General features: G+C 31.1%; 1 protein-coding gene across 2 annotated transcripts in view; it reads right to left on the bottom strand.

Moving 5' to 3' along the window:
* Fas1 (fasciclin 1 Fas1 domain-containing) overlaps positions 1-12344 on the bottom strand; it is a 284789-nt gene extending 272445 nt beyond the window's left edge. For both annotated transcript variants that reach the window (XM_088262637.1, XM_088262638.1), the window contains exon 1: positions 11953-12344. In XM_088262637.1, coding sequence (XP_088118763.1) covers positions 11953-12075 — 123 coding nt within the window. In that variant the 5' untranslated portion in view covers positions 12076-12344. The remainder of the gene's footprint in view (positions 1-11952) is intronic.
* Positions 12345-14666: the final 2322 nt, after the last annotated feature.

Genomic DNA, 14666 nt, shown 5'->3' with positions numbered 1-14666 from the left:
GAGAAAAATCCAACACAGAGGAGTGTGATTTACATACTCCTAAATTCTTGAAAAAATATTCTTAAGGAGTCGAAATGTTTCAAGTAAAATAATACTGAATAAAATGATGTTCGCTCTCCGGCAGCTCGTTCTGGAGAGCGAATCTAGAAACTGTCGTATTTATGTTCTATCTGCTGTATTTGAGATGGCTAATACATGACTTCTCGAATGCATATGATTATATATTTCAGAATCGCAACATGGCAACTATAGATGTAGTGAAATTGCCAACATGGCCACATTACAGGAAGGTCCCAGGATGAAGACCCGACGGTATAACAGAAACAGACTGATCTCCGCCACTTTCTCAAAAGTGCGATACGTTTATTGCTTAGAAATTAAAATTGACAAATATTATTGGTCAGGAGTCGAAATAAGTAGTAAGTATGAAGATCTCCTCATGAATGTGGAAAAGGTGAAGAATGTTTGCAAAGACAGGGTGGTATGGCGTTCTATTCTATCTGACTACCCCTGCGGGGGAGCGGCGTGTTGCTTGGTTAGTTAGTTAGTTATCAAAATGATTTATAACTGTTTTTTTACACAATTCATACATTATATAACTGTCCCGCCTTTTACAATTAAAATGTTATATAACTGTCTTGTCTTGTACGTAAAAGTAGAAAAAAACTACAAGGGTTGTTGTTTTATTATATAAAATGGAGTTCCACCAAGAAATGCCAGCACAAAACTCGTTAGTTATACCCTAGTAGGCGAATGAATGAAAAGACGTTACAGGTAAAATAATAAATTAATTTAAAAATTTTACACAAATTCGTGTTTGAACTTAAGTTTATTCGAACTAACTTAAAATGCAATCTTGTTTTTTAATTTAACGAGAATTCGCGCATCAACTAAGAGTTTTCTCCTCCGCTCTGGATTCCGTCCGAACGAGATAAATGTTTTTAATCAAGTAGACACAAGAAAAAGGGATGGAATTAACTGCTACTGAATGAAAGTAGGTGATTCTACTAATGGTTTGATTAAGCGATACAAAGGAATGGAGCGAAACGCAGACTTTAATAAATAGTTTAGTTATATCGCTCACTCCTTTCAACAATGTCATATATCAAAAATCATCAATTTTCAGTTGTGCACACTTTCGGAATGCCCGGAAAATGTACTATATCGCAGTAAAAGCGGCATATTTTTAACTTAATATTTACCCGCTACAGGGCAGAAAGTGTTGTTTTTGCATTTTGAAGTGAATGTATTTTTATTTTTGTATATATATATTTTTTAATATACTAAAAAAAAACCTATGGAGAAAAAACAATCAGGTTTTACCTAAAAAGATTTGTCGCACAATACAAAGTTCAATAAGTGGCTTTATATTTATGTTTAATACATTTGATTATATTTTTAAACTTTAAAAACGATCTCCTGAAAAATCAAGTTTTTTGATATATGAAGTTAAAGGAGTGAGTGATTTGCGATTCAAATTTTGAGAAAAAGACCTACTTTCCAATTAAAAAAAACGAGAATTTTCATGAATTGATTTGGCAGTCACTGTGGTAAACCCCATCAATTTTTATTTTTAGTTTTACGTGGTACATAGCAATATATCTCAAAATATATTGTGACGTGTATTTCGATGCATTTTGCATCATACGGGGTTTTAAAATACTGCGGAATGCATTAAAACACGTGATACAATAGATGTTTAGAAATACACAGTGGTAATTACCAAGTAAAATTTAAATTGAAACCGGATATTATTAATTTGATGAATTAGACTTCTACGTCTTAAGATAAACTGTTCTCATAAGGTTACTAGCATATATACTTTTATTCAATTCAAATAAATTGCACAATAAAAATCCAAATTACTACGCGTTACGTCAGTCTATTCTACAGTATAGGATTATTGAATAGGGTGGTAATGTTGACGTGATATTAAATATTGTAAAAATGCACATAAATTAATAATCTAAATAATACTTAAAGCTGATAAAAATAAATGTATTGGTGATTTTAGGTAAAAATGCACGGCTGAGATATGTTTTACCGATTAAATTAAGAAAGGTGTGTTGAGATGGTTTGGACATGTAAACTAAAGGAGTGAAGAAAGAACGGTAAAACAAATTTACATTGTTGAAAATAGGAGTCGAAGAACATCATGAAAAACTTAACACACAAAATCCTGTCGATAAAAATATTTGTAGTTTTCGAAATTCGTCTTGCGAAATAAAATTCAATTAGTGGCCTGATACATGTGTTTGATTTTTAATAATCAACATGTCAGTCCACAAAGTTAATGCCAAATTAATAAATAACACACTTATTCCTTCATTTTGTCCAAATCTTAAAACCTACCTTCAATCAGAACCAAGGTTTATTTGCTGTACGTATGATATTTTTGAAAAATGATATTATCATACTAACAAACATAATTATTATTTTTTAAGTTATCAATATTTCCATTATCTGTGTTTAAGGGTTGATATTATGTTTGTGATTCACGTTCATCAAGCACTTCACTTTATACAGGTGCGAATAGGGGTTTGGTTTTCCAATATACGGCGCTTAATTGAGGGGATGTACCTGTTCCCATTGATAAGTTATATCTGGTTGTAGGGCCGTCGCGACGGCAGCGCCGGTTTCCAATATCCGGTGGCGCCGCTACGTCGCCATCGCACTTCCTTATGACTGTTACCTTGGCTCATTGCACGTCACGCCTCGATGCGATCACTACTATTACAGGGGTTCAATATTACCACTTAAGGGATTTTTTAAATATAAAGTTTTAACCTTTTTTCTTACATTTTGATACAATTAAATAAATATGTCCGATTTTGTAGAAAAGTATTTACTTATCAGTATCATGTAAAAAAAGGTTTTCAAAAATTTAAGTTCTTAATAAAGAAAGACGTAGTTAGTACAACAAATCCAAATATATATATATATATATATATATATATATATATATATATATATATATATATATATATATATATATATATATATATATATATATATATATATATATATATATATATATATATATATATATATATATATATATATATATATATATATATATATATATATATATATATATATATATATATATATATATATATATATATATATATATATATATATATATACTCGTATATACACGTCCCCCTAGTAATATGTCCTAAAATTTGATATTTAACGATTCATATTCCTATTTTTTTTTTGTATTAGGTTTATAGGTAAAAGTGTGTAAATAGAAGCAGTATATCTTGTTGTCATGCCAGTGTAGTGATTGTTTTGATGTAGAGACGAGTATTTCTCAAAATCAGTGGAAAAAAATCTCGGTGATTTTGCTAAACATTTTTGTTTCGGAAAAGAATTGTAAAAAAAAAATGGCAGTGATAAACATGAGCTCGAAAATTTAAAATTATCGAAAAATCAGAATCAGGTTCATAAGGTTGGGCGTATTTTACGCAACTAGCAGAAACCTGCACCATAGACAAAATCGTTGTTGCTTATAAAGACAGATTTTTTTTTATAAAGTGAAGTTTCTTAAAATACGTTTTAAAAAAATCGCTCCGATGTATAAAATAATTATAAAAGTAAACAAAAAAAATTATGTAATATTTACACATGAAATAAGTTGAACTAATGTCAAGGGGATAAATATATATTTTTTATTTCCCCTACATATTTAACTAGCAATTGAACCAAGATGGACTATCGCAGAACCTCAAAGAGTAATAAAATATAAGCACCTAACACACATGTAAGAGACGGACCGTCGCAGTTTTAAATATTTAAACAAACAAAATCCTCGGGGGGTTGTCTGAGTGAAAATTTACATGATTTATACAGAAGACTAGAGAATAAATATAAAACCGGAAGAAAGGTTATCTAGGGGAGCGTTCGGTAACTGATAGGGACATAAATCAATAATAAAACGGTTTATGATTTACATACACATAATGTGAAAAGGGTTTGTCGTGCGCCCTTTCTCGACTTCTGTTCTCTGACATCTGTGACAAGAATTTCAACTACAATACGAGGAAATAGGGTTCAATTTACTCTAGAAGAAAATGAAAAAACCTACTGTACATGTATAGGTACACAATTCCAGGGTTTCGGAACCGTTTCTCACCTACGACACTCGCAAATTCCTTATAGAACTCGCTAGACACCAAAAGTTAAAATATGTAGGTGTAAAATTGATTTGACCGCCTCCATAATGTAGTGATTAGCATATTTGGCTACCATGCTGGAGGTCCCGGGTTTAATTCCCAAGGGGGGGGCAAAATGAATAAAATAGTTTTTTCACTCTAATATATTCAATATTACTCTAGGACTGATAACCTTACCTTCATGTAATAAAACGATCAAGTGAACATTTCATCAATTTTATGCAGTACACTATGCATCATTGGGTGCGGATAGTGGTCAGTAGTAGTAGTATAAAATTAATATACAAATTTCACTATTTTTTTTGTTTTTTTGTACAGTATAATGGAGGTCTAGGGTTCCATTCCCAGAGGGGGGGGGAGATAAATATAAGCCATTTTTTTTTAATCTAATATTTATTTAATATTACCCTGGACTTGTACCTGGAGCGGAGGGCTAATAACCTTTCCTTCGCGATCAAGATAACACTAACATAATATCAATTGGCACCAGGTGCTGGGGGTCCATTGAAAAATTATTTAGCCATAATAATTGTTCTATCCAACATTTTGAAAAATATTTTTTTTTTTGAAAAATAGTTTGTCGTTGTGTATTAAATACATAAAGAATAAATCTCAAATATCAAATATATTGAATTTGACTACGGTTAACCTGTATCCGGCTCACGGTACCCGGTTGAGGAGCACTGCTCTATTTCCATTTAAAGATGGATTTTAGAGGGGAATATTTAAAAAAAAATCTTATATAAGAGTACGAAAAGAGTTCTTTAACCCTAGATTACAAGACATTCGTAATATTTACGACGGACATCCAAGGCAACATATACCATCTAAGGCAACACAACACATCCCATACCGAGGTAACCCATGTAAAGAATGTAGTGACAACTAGCAGTAAATTATAGTAACTTTAAACATAAGAGTAAATACACTGACAAGTAGGTATAGGCTTTAAAATTTATAAAGTTAAAGGTTTAGTATGGTCATGACAAGCGGTGTTGCATAAGCCATAGCTCACTTGGACGTTAGGTAATTCAAAAACAACATGCATGTACCTTATTTTTTTTACCGATATTTAATGTTCCCATTTTATATAAATAATAATACAATAAATCCCTTACCGCACCCCAATGGTGCATAGGGCACTGCTTCATATAAACGCAGTGTTATCTCGATCGTTTACACATGAAGGAAAGGTGATCAGCCCTCCACTTCAGGTACCAGTCCAGTGTAATATTGAATAAATATTAGAGTGAAAAAATCACTTATATTTATTAAACCCCCCTGGGAATCGAACCCGGGACCTCCAGAACGGTAGCCGAGCATGCTGACCATTACACTACGGAGGATTTTATATAAATGTCTCAAAAATATGTGACACTGATTTTTTAAAATATTTTTACTAAATATTATTGGTAAAATGTGAGTTCTTCTTATCGTATTTACAATCCGTTTATAAAATTGTACCACGACTATTATACTACATTCTATCTACAATTTCAATCTGATAAAAGTAAGAATAAGGTTTTTTTATCTTTTGTGCCATTTTATATAAAAAAAATTCGCATTGAATTCAATGGATATCGAACACATTTTCCAAGAAGGATCGTAAACCTTATAAAAAGGACTTACTAAATAACAAAGTGTAAGTCAGTCTATATTACGTTATATCCCTTCCTTTTTAGTATATTTTTATAATCCAAGGACCTTTCTTACATCTTTACTGAAAGGGTATAAAGTGGTTTAATATGATTAAGGATCATAAAATGAGTATTTTTTCAGGTTGCGAGTACATAGGTCGTCATGGATGAAAGTTTATTTTGGAAATGGTAATTTTCAAAAGAGTAAAAAGACATATTTTGTAAATTAAAAGAATTGTTCACTTTGTGGTATGATAATATAACACAATTAGTCCGCCTCCATAGTGTAATGGTCAGCACGCTCGACTAAAATTCTGGAGGTCCCGGGTTCGATTCCTTGGGAGGGTCAAATAAATATAAGTGATTTTTTCACTCTAATATTTATTCAATATCACCCTGGACTGGTACCTGAAGCGGAGGGCTGATCACCTTTCATTCATGTGTTAACGATCGAGATAACACTGGGTTTATATGCAGTGCCCTATGCACCATTGGGGTGTGGATAAGGGTTTGAAGAAGAAGAATATAACACTCTCCTTATTATTCATCTTTCACTTTGTTCACAGTGATATTACACAAGTGAAGGAGAGTGTTAGTAAAAAGAGATTTTAAAAGCCAATTAAACAGCCTCGTCAACGGATAAAAACATAAATGTTATAAATTAAAGTATACTAAGCATGTAAGGCCCAATAAACGATAAATCGCAACTTAATTTTCTTTAAAAGCAGGTAATTTAGACGTAATTTTATTTTTTGCTTAAAAACCGTTTTGTTTGAAAAAAAGTATTTTTTCGAAATATATGATTTTTATTAGAAAAGAGTTAATAAAAGTTAAGGAGTTAAAAAAATTTTTTTTTTCAATATTTGTACATATTTTATAAAGTCAAATTTCAATATAAGTATATGCTAAAAAAAAAATTGCGCGCGGAAATACGTCTAGCCTATAGCGCGCCCGGTCGCGTTCAGAATTTGAACTTTGAGATCTCGGCCTTTTTTTGTCCTGGACAAAATCAAATTTAAAGAATATAGTCATCCGACCAGGCTTTTTGCCGTAAAAGTTTGAAAGAAATGCCCTTTAAGTTGTGAAATTTTCTGAGGATTTTTTATTTTAAATGTCGGCGTCGCGTCGCTAAAGGTGAAAAATGTAATTACTATTTTTAATTTAATCTTTAAAATATCATCGCCCTAGTTTTTAGAGCGTTTGAAGTGCTGGCATCGTATTTATTTTTATTTTCACGGTATACGAAAATTGAGAAAAAAAGAATATAGCATATAAGAATGTTTAGTGTTAGAAACTATTTATTATTAAAAATTTACTACCTAACTATTAACTACGCTGCTTCTACGCAGAGGTGGGCAGAGAGGATAGAACGTGACACCACTCTGTCTTTACAAACATTCCTCGCATCTTTGACATTCGTACATCTCCTTATACCAGCCATTTTTTCTGACTCCTGACTTTATGACAAAGTGACTGCCGAATCAAATACTAAAATATTTGTATTGTACCATATATTGAATTTTATTTCATTTTACACGATTTGTTTCGATAACTACAGATATTTTCATGGAAAGGTGATCACTTGTCGTGTAAATCAATAAATAATATAATTAATAATGATTAAAGAAAACATTTGTTTTTTACCACTTGAGTTTTATTATAGACTACATGTTTCAGAAGTTAAACTTCCATCATTTAGGTCTGTATAATAACAGACCTGAATGATGGAAGTTTAACTTCTGAAACATGTAGTCTATAATAAAACTCAAGTGGTAAAAAACAAATGTTTTCTTTAATCATTGTAACATGTCTTACCACAAAATTAATGCCGAAACAATAAATAAAATATATTTCATAAAACTATTTAATATCACCCTGGATTACCATCATAATCTTATAACCGAAAAAGTGACAGTTAGTCATTAGTCACATCTCTAGAGGAACCTCGACTGATTTTCGTGTAAATATATTTTTGTAATCATTTAAATTACAATAGCTGTTGGTTTTTGTAATAAATAGGAATATAGCAGGAGGTATGAAAGAAGGCAAGAACGAGAGTAAGTGCATAGTTAGTGGCCACAGGACATCCTATTATCCAATTACAAGGCACGAATACCAACGGGCGGCTGTCGGCTGTCGGTGTCGCCCGCATAGAGTCGAATTAACTCGAATTTACAGAGATATAAAATTCTAGAATGTCATTCTACTATCCTAAACAGTAGAACAATCACACCTAATTATACAGATGGGCGTAACTAACAACAATTTCCAGTCATTAAACTCACATTACAAAATCAATATAAATAAAACCGGAAAAAACTGCTGATGCTTCTACATGAAATTATACTGTCAATATTTTGAGTGAGACGTTTTTATTTTGGTCAGCCTCCGTGGTGTAATGGTTAGCGTGTTTAGCTACCGTGGTGGAGGTCCTGGGGATCGAACCCAGGGGGGTTGAAAATACATATTAGTGATTTTACACTCTAATATGTATTTAATATTACCCTGGACTGTTCCCTCAAGCGCAGGAGTGATCACCTTGCCTTCATGTAAGTAACGATCAAGAAAACACTGCATCAATACGATGCAGTGCCCAAGGCACCATTGGGTGCGGATTAGGGTTAGAAAAAAATGAGTATTTCCAAATACTTGTTCGCAAATCTGGATTATCTCCAATTATATGAGTTATAAATATAAATTTAAAATATAAAGAAAAAATCATATTATTTTTTGACATCTCATCAAAGATGAAAAAGAATATAAGTCTGGGCATTTACGGGGTATACGATCATCAGAGACTAGTTTAAGTGATCACTTTACACACGTGTAACATCCACCAATTCTACCCATGATTGACAACCACACTGCTCAAATTCTCGGAACTTCTATGTAGATACATATATGGTTCAATTTCATAGACCTTGACTACTATCTTGACACTAGACATCTATTGGTGAGATAAAAGAAGCTTTTTATTGTGCAGACCATATTCTTGTTCATCTATGCTGAGATTTATAAAAAAATTAAATTATATTGTTACATCATAATTTGATATGAATACATGAATGTGGAAGAGGATAATAATGTTTGCAAAGACAGGGTGGTATGGCGTTCTATTATCTCTGCCTACCCCTGCGGAGAAGCGGCGTTAGTTATGTCACTGAACGCTAGCTGGTAAACGTTGTATTATCAAATGGGGAATTCGTGGAACAGGTACATGATTTTGTATATTTGAGAAGTATGTTTTCTAAGGATGCAAAAATAGATCAAGATATTGAAAACCTTTAAGACCCAGCATTAGTTAAGTCGCATACATTCCACCGGAGACTCTGGAGAGGTCACATGTCTCTTCAAGCCCGATAAAGAATGAATATGGGATTTTTTTCTAGAATAAAAGAAAAATAGAAAAAATATTTTTACATTTTTTAAACTTCTTACTTTTTAATAACTTTTCTTTTCTAAACCATGTAATTATTTCGAAGAAAAACATATTTTTTTCAATGTAAAAATGAAATGAAAAATGCAATGAAAAAAATCAATTACGGAAAATGTTACCTGGAGTTAGAGAAAATTGAGTTGCGACTTGGTATAGTAATATACAATGTCAAGAGCGAAGGGATCAGTCGTACGCATCAAGTGCTTACTCATGGTAACATTAAATATAAGGTGTGATTAAAATGACTTTTACATATGTTGACCCAGACGAGGTGAAAACTCTAAAAGGCAGATTGTCAATAACATCAAATTAAATAAATTAAACATGGGTATTTATGATTCACATCGATGCAGTGCATACTCATGTACTCGTATATATAAACATAGTATAAAAAAAACAAGGCGTTGTATGTATAGCATAAACCTTACTCATAATGTATAAGTACCTCATTGATGAATCAGCACTTTAGGATTTGCACTCGAGGATAATTAGATTTCGAAATTGGATATGTCCACATTTTAGCGGAAGTATTTTTATTTTATAGTCACTTTCTTTTGACATCTTAGCATTTTTATAATTAAAAATTGAAGCATTTTGAGTGTATCCCAATACTTGTTCACAAATTTGAATTATCTTCAATTAAGAGTTATTTTTGTCATTTCAATCATGGGTAGAATTGGTAAATGTTACACGTGTGTAAAGTGATCACTTAGTCCAGTCAGCTCCGTAAAAGTCCAAACTTCCATATTCTTCTTCATCTTTGATGAGATGTCAAAAAATAATATGAAAATTAACTCCTATAATTTTGAGACACTCCAGATTTGTGAATAGTATTTGGACACACTTAAAATGTTGTAAATAAAAAAATACAATAAAAAATGTGGGTTTTAACAAATATGACAACATTATGTAATTATAACAAAAATGAGTCTGCCTCATAAGTGTAATAGTCAGCACGCTCGACTACCGTTTTGGAGGTCCCGGATTCGATTCCCATGGAGGGGTCAAATAAATATAAGTGACTTTTCACTCTAATATTACTTAATATCATTCAATATTACCTGAAGCAGAGGGCTGATCACCTTTGGCTTCATGTGTTAACGATCAAAATAACACTGCGTTTATATGATGCAGTGTCCTATGCACCAACGGGTGCGGATAAGGGTTTAAAGAATTAAAACAAATCACCAAGAAAAAAACTGTATATCTCCGTATTATGCTTTTTGGATGTGGCTGCTTTTGAAGTATAAATGCGTAAATCGTAATTACAAAATCGTTACATAGAAATTAATCAATATTTCACAATTAACCTCGAAATACCGAAATTCGTTTATGTCTGTCTATCAGGCGACTGATGCTACGGCGACTATCACAGTAAAAAAAATGGTTATATTTATTTATTTGAAATTTTTCATTGGATTTTAAAAATATAAAACGGTTATTAAAACGTCTCTTTAAATCGTATTATTGTAGTGTTAATGGTGTTTTTTTACAATACTTATAATTTCAATATTTATTAACGAAAACACACAGTTTAGCGTATAAAAAACAATGCTAAAGTAAAAACAACACAAAAATCACTACTGATGAAAACAACAAAATGCATTGTTTTTTTATAGTATGTATGTAAAAAATTACATTGCAACCGGTTAAAGATTCTTGATTTTATTGTGCAATACCAAAATGATTTCATATAAACTTAGTTTATTAACTTTAAAATTATTTCATATAATTTCATTTAAACTTGAGATCGAATCAGTATGTATTGTTTTAAAGCATTGAACTTAAAATTAATATAAAATGTAAAAAAAAAAAGAAAACAAAAATAAACTGGAAAATGCACATAATGATAGTATGTAAAAATTAGATTACTACCGAATCAAAATTATTGTTTTATTGTGCAATACCAAAATAATTTCATGTAAACTTGAAATCGAATCAACATGTACATGTTACTATTTTCAAAGTTCAGAAGCTAGGTCCAAAACCACGTTTTTTAAGATCTTTATACCTTCCTCTTCCTCCCTTTCCTTCTATTTTCCCAACTATCACGATAGTGGTAAGGCCGTCGTACCAGAATACGTTTATATTCTATCATCTTCCCTTTTCTATTTTCTATTGCCTTTAACTTAGACTACTGTAAGGTTTCTAATGCGGTTATTTTTCTTTCACTCTTACTAGAATCTCTTTGTCACTCTTTCCATCCTTCTCCAACATTGCACCTCGAGTACTTCTAACTATTCTCTGTCTCTCTTAGTCATCAGGTTTTGATAATTTTCTACTAACGTTTTTTTGCCAGCCGACCAGTGAAGAAGTGCGTCAAAAACATATTTCATTAAACGCATAAAAAATGGTGCAAAATTACAGCTAAAATTGCTTTATAGTCTAATTAGGCATTGGAGGGGTCATGAGTTAAAATAACATCCTTATCAATTACATAATAATGAGTAATAATCACAGGCGCCGGTCATAAACCGTTATTTTAACACTGGATTAAATGTAGGTACCTACTGGTTTTAGTATACATGGTTAATTTTTGCACCTTTTAGGCATTGAAAATATAATTAATTTGAAAATACGTTTAAAAGTACCGCAACGAAAAATTATTTCTTCATTATCTGTGCGCTTTTTAGGTAAATACTTTGTTTGTTGTTGGTTGTAATTAATTAAAGTTAATTATTATTATTACTTCAGTTCTTACCTCAGATAAATCAGGATCATCCCTAATCTTCTCCTCAACCGTCATCGGTTTCCCATCTCCGATCCCGAAGAAAGCGAAAACAAACAAAGTTAAGGTCAGAATTGACCGGTGAAGTCGACACATTTTTTCAAATTCCTCCCGGCAGGTAGCTAAACAAGGCAGGCAGGTACCTAACGTCAAATTAAACGCACCTGACCGCGAACACCTCGATTTTACAGCCGCACTCTGTGTGACAACGAATAAACTATGGATTTATTTGAATTTGGAATACTTTTCCCGCTGTTTTTTGACACTTTTGCAAAGTTTTCTGCGCACACGAAACTTGACGTAACGGGAACGGACACGCCTGCGATAAAAGCAAACCTACTACGGCCGACACTCGACTGGCGACTACTGCCAGTTCGGAGCCTCGCGATGGCGCGCTACTCCCCTCTCCCCGCTTCCCGTCCTCTCCTAATTCCCGCAACGGCCAAAGGTAAAGGCGCATAGCGACGGCTGAGAATTCCGGGCAACCAAGTCCACATTTCCGTAGATCAATGGCAGGTTTTCGCGAATCCCAGATTAATGCCAATTATATTTTAATTTCGACTCTTTGTCGAAGACAAGGTCGGACAGCTAGAGGTAGATCTCCAACCCGATGGACCGCCCGGGTAAAAGAGATTACAGGCTTCTCCGTTGCGGGAGCTCTAAAGGCTGCACAATGCAGGGACCAATGGCGGAGTGTTGACCGCGGTTCCAGAGGAAGCCAGCAGAAAGGTAACTATGAAGATCAGCAATGAAGGAAACGACCAGAACCAAAAAGAAGATATATTTTCAAAATATTAAACAGATCGCATCCATATAGACTATGATAACACAAAAAATATTATCTACAAATATATATATATATATATATATATATATATATATATATATATATATATATATATATATATATATATATATATATATATATAAATATATATATATATATATATATATATATATATATATATATATATATAAATATATATATATATATATATATATATATATATATATATATATATATATATATATATATATATATATATATATATATATATATATATATATTTATATATATATATATATATATACACACATATATATATATATATATATATTTATTTATAAATACAATATCGCTCACTCCTTTCAAGAACGTCATAAATAAAAAACCTTGCACAGTAAAAAGTTCAATAAGTGGCTTGATATTTATTTTTAATACATTTCATAGTATTTTTACACTTTAAAAACGATATCCTGCAAAATCAAGTTTTTTTTTATTTATGACGTTGTTGAAAGGAGTGAGCGACATGTAATATATTATGTACAAATTGACTTCGGCCGTTAATAAAGGGGAAAAAGAGTGTTTCTAATATTAACTTTAATTTCTAATAGCATGCATTGCGTTGTTTCTCCAACTCCGATCAGAAGCAATTGAATATTGAATGAGTAAAAAAAAAATTATGTACAGTGATATTACCAGCCCTGTTATGGAAAATTATTTTTTGGACGAATGAGGAGATGGGTGCCTTGAGTATTCGGTCGACGATCGATTACTTGCCGATGTTATCCTTTTCATATCTAGCTAGAAACAATCTGATGGAACTATTCCCGTATCCGAAGTCCTCGAACTATCCGAATGACAGAGAAATATCGGGTAATGTTTTAACGTAATACGTGAAATTCGCCCTCTCTCGACCTTGACCTTTCTGTGGAACTGACGCAGTGAAAATTGAAATAATGTTATTGAACCTCTTTTGTGCGATTTGAGTATGAATTTGACAAAGGCTCGAGTAAAAGTTGAATACATATGTACATTCCACAAATACATATTTAAGTAATTACGATGATTTTATATACGATAATTTATGTTTGTGAACGGTAAAAATATTATTTTAACATTTCAAAGGAGACGAGGCAAACATTCAATGATTTAATAAATATGGGCTTTAAGTCTTTAAAAAAAATATTAATTATATGAAAGATGAATATTTATGTTACTATATATATATATATATATATATATATATATATATATATATATATATATATATATATATATATATATATATATATATATATGTATATATATATATATATATATATATATATATATATATATATATATATATATATATATATATATTTATATATATATATATATATATATATATATATATATATATATATATATATATATATATATATATATATATATATATATATATATATATATATATATAAATATATATATTTATATATATATATATATATATATATATATATATATATATATATATATATATTTATATATATATATATATATATATATATATATATATATATATATATATATATATATATATATATATATAGATGTATTTATAGGGATATTTACAGGGCTTATGACCTATCATAGACCGGTTAAGTGATCACTTTACACACGTGCAACATTCACCATTGTACCCATAATTGACACCCACACCATTAAAACTCCTAGATATTCATGACTCAGTGATACATATGAGTTCCTAACACACATCTAAGCATAAACCCTTTTCTTTGTATCTAAGATACTAACCTCGGATTATTTTTACATACTGGGAAACGCCTAATAAACGCTTTTTCATGTTGCAAAATAAAGATTTTCTTTATTTTTACTAGAAAACTCCCAAATAGAGAAAACT

The sequence above is a fragment of the Brachycentrus maculatus genome, unplaced genomic scaffold (genome assembly GCF_059751285.1).
Source record: "Brachycentrus maculatus isolate JH-2025_06_01 unplaced genomic scaffold, ASM5975128v1 h1tg000186l, whole genome shotgun sequence".
Classification (NCBI taxonomy): Eukaryota; Metazoa; Arthropoda; class Insecta; order Trichoptera; family Brachycentridae; genus Brachycentrus; species Brachycentrus maculatus.
Note: the sequence above shows the minus strand (reverse complement) of the source record. Positions and strands in the feature narration are given on the sequence as shown.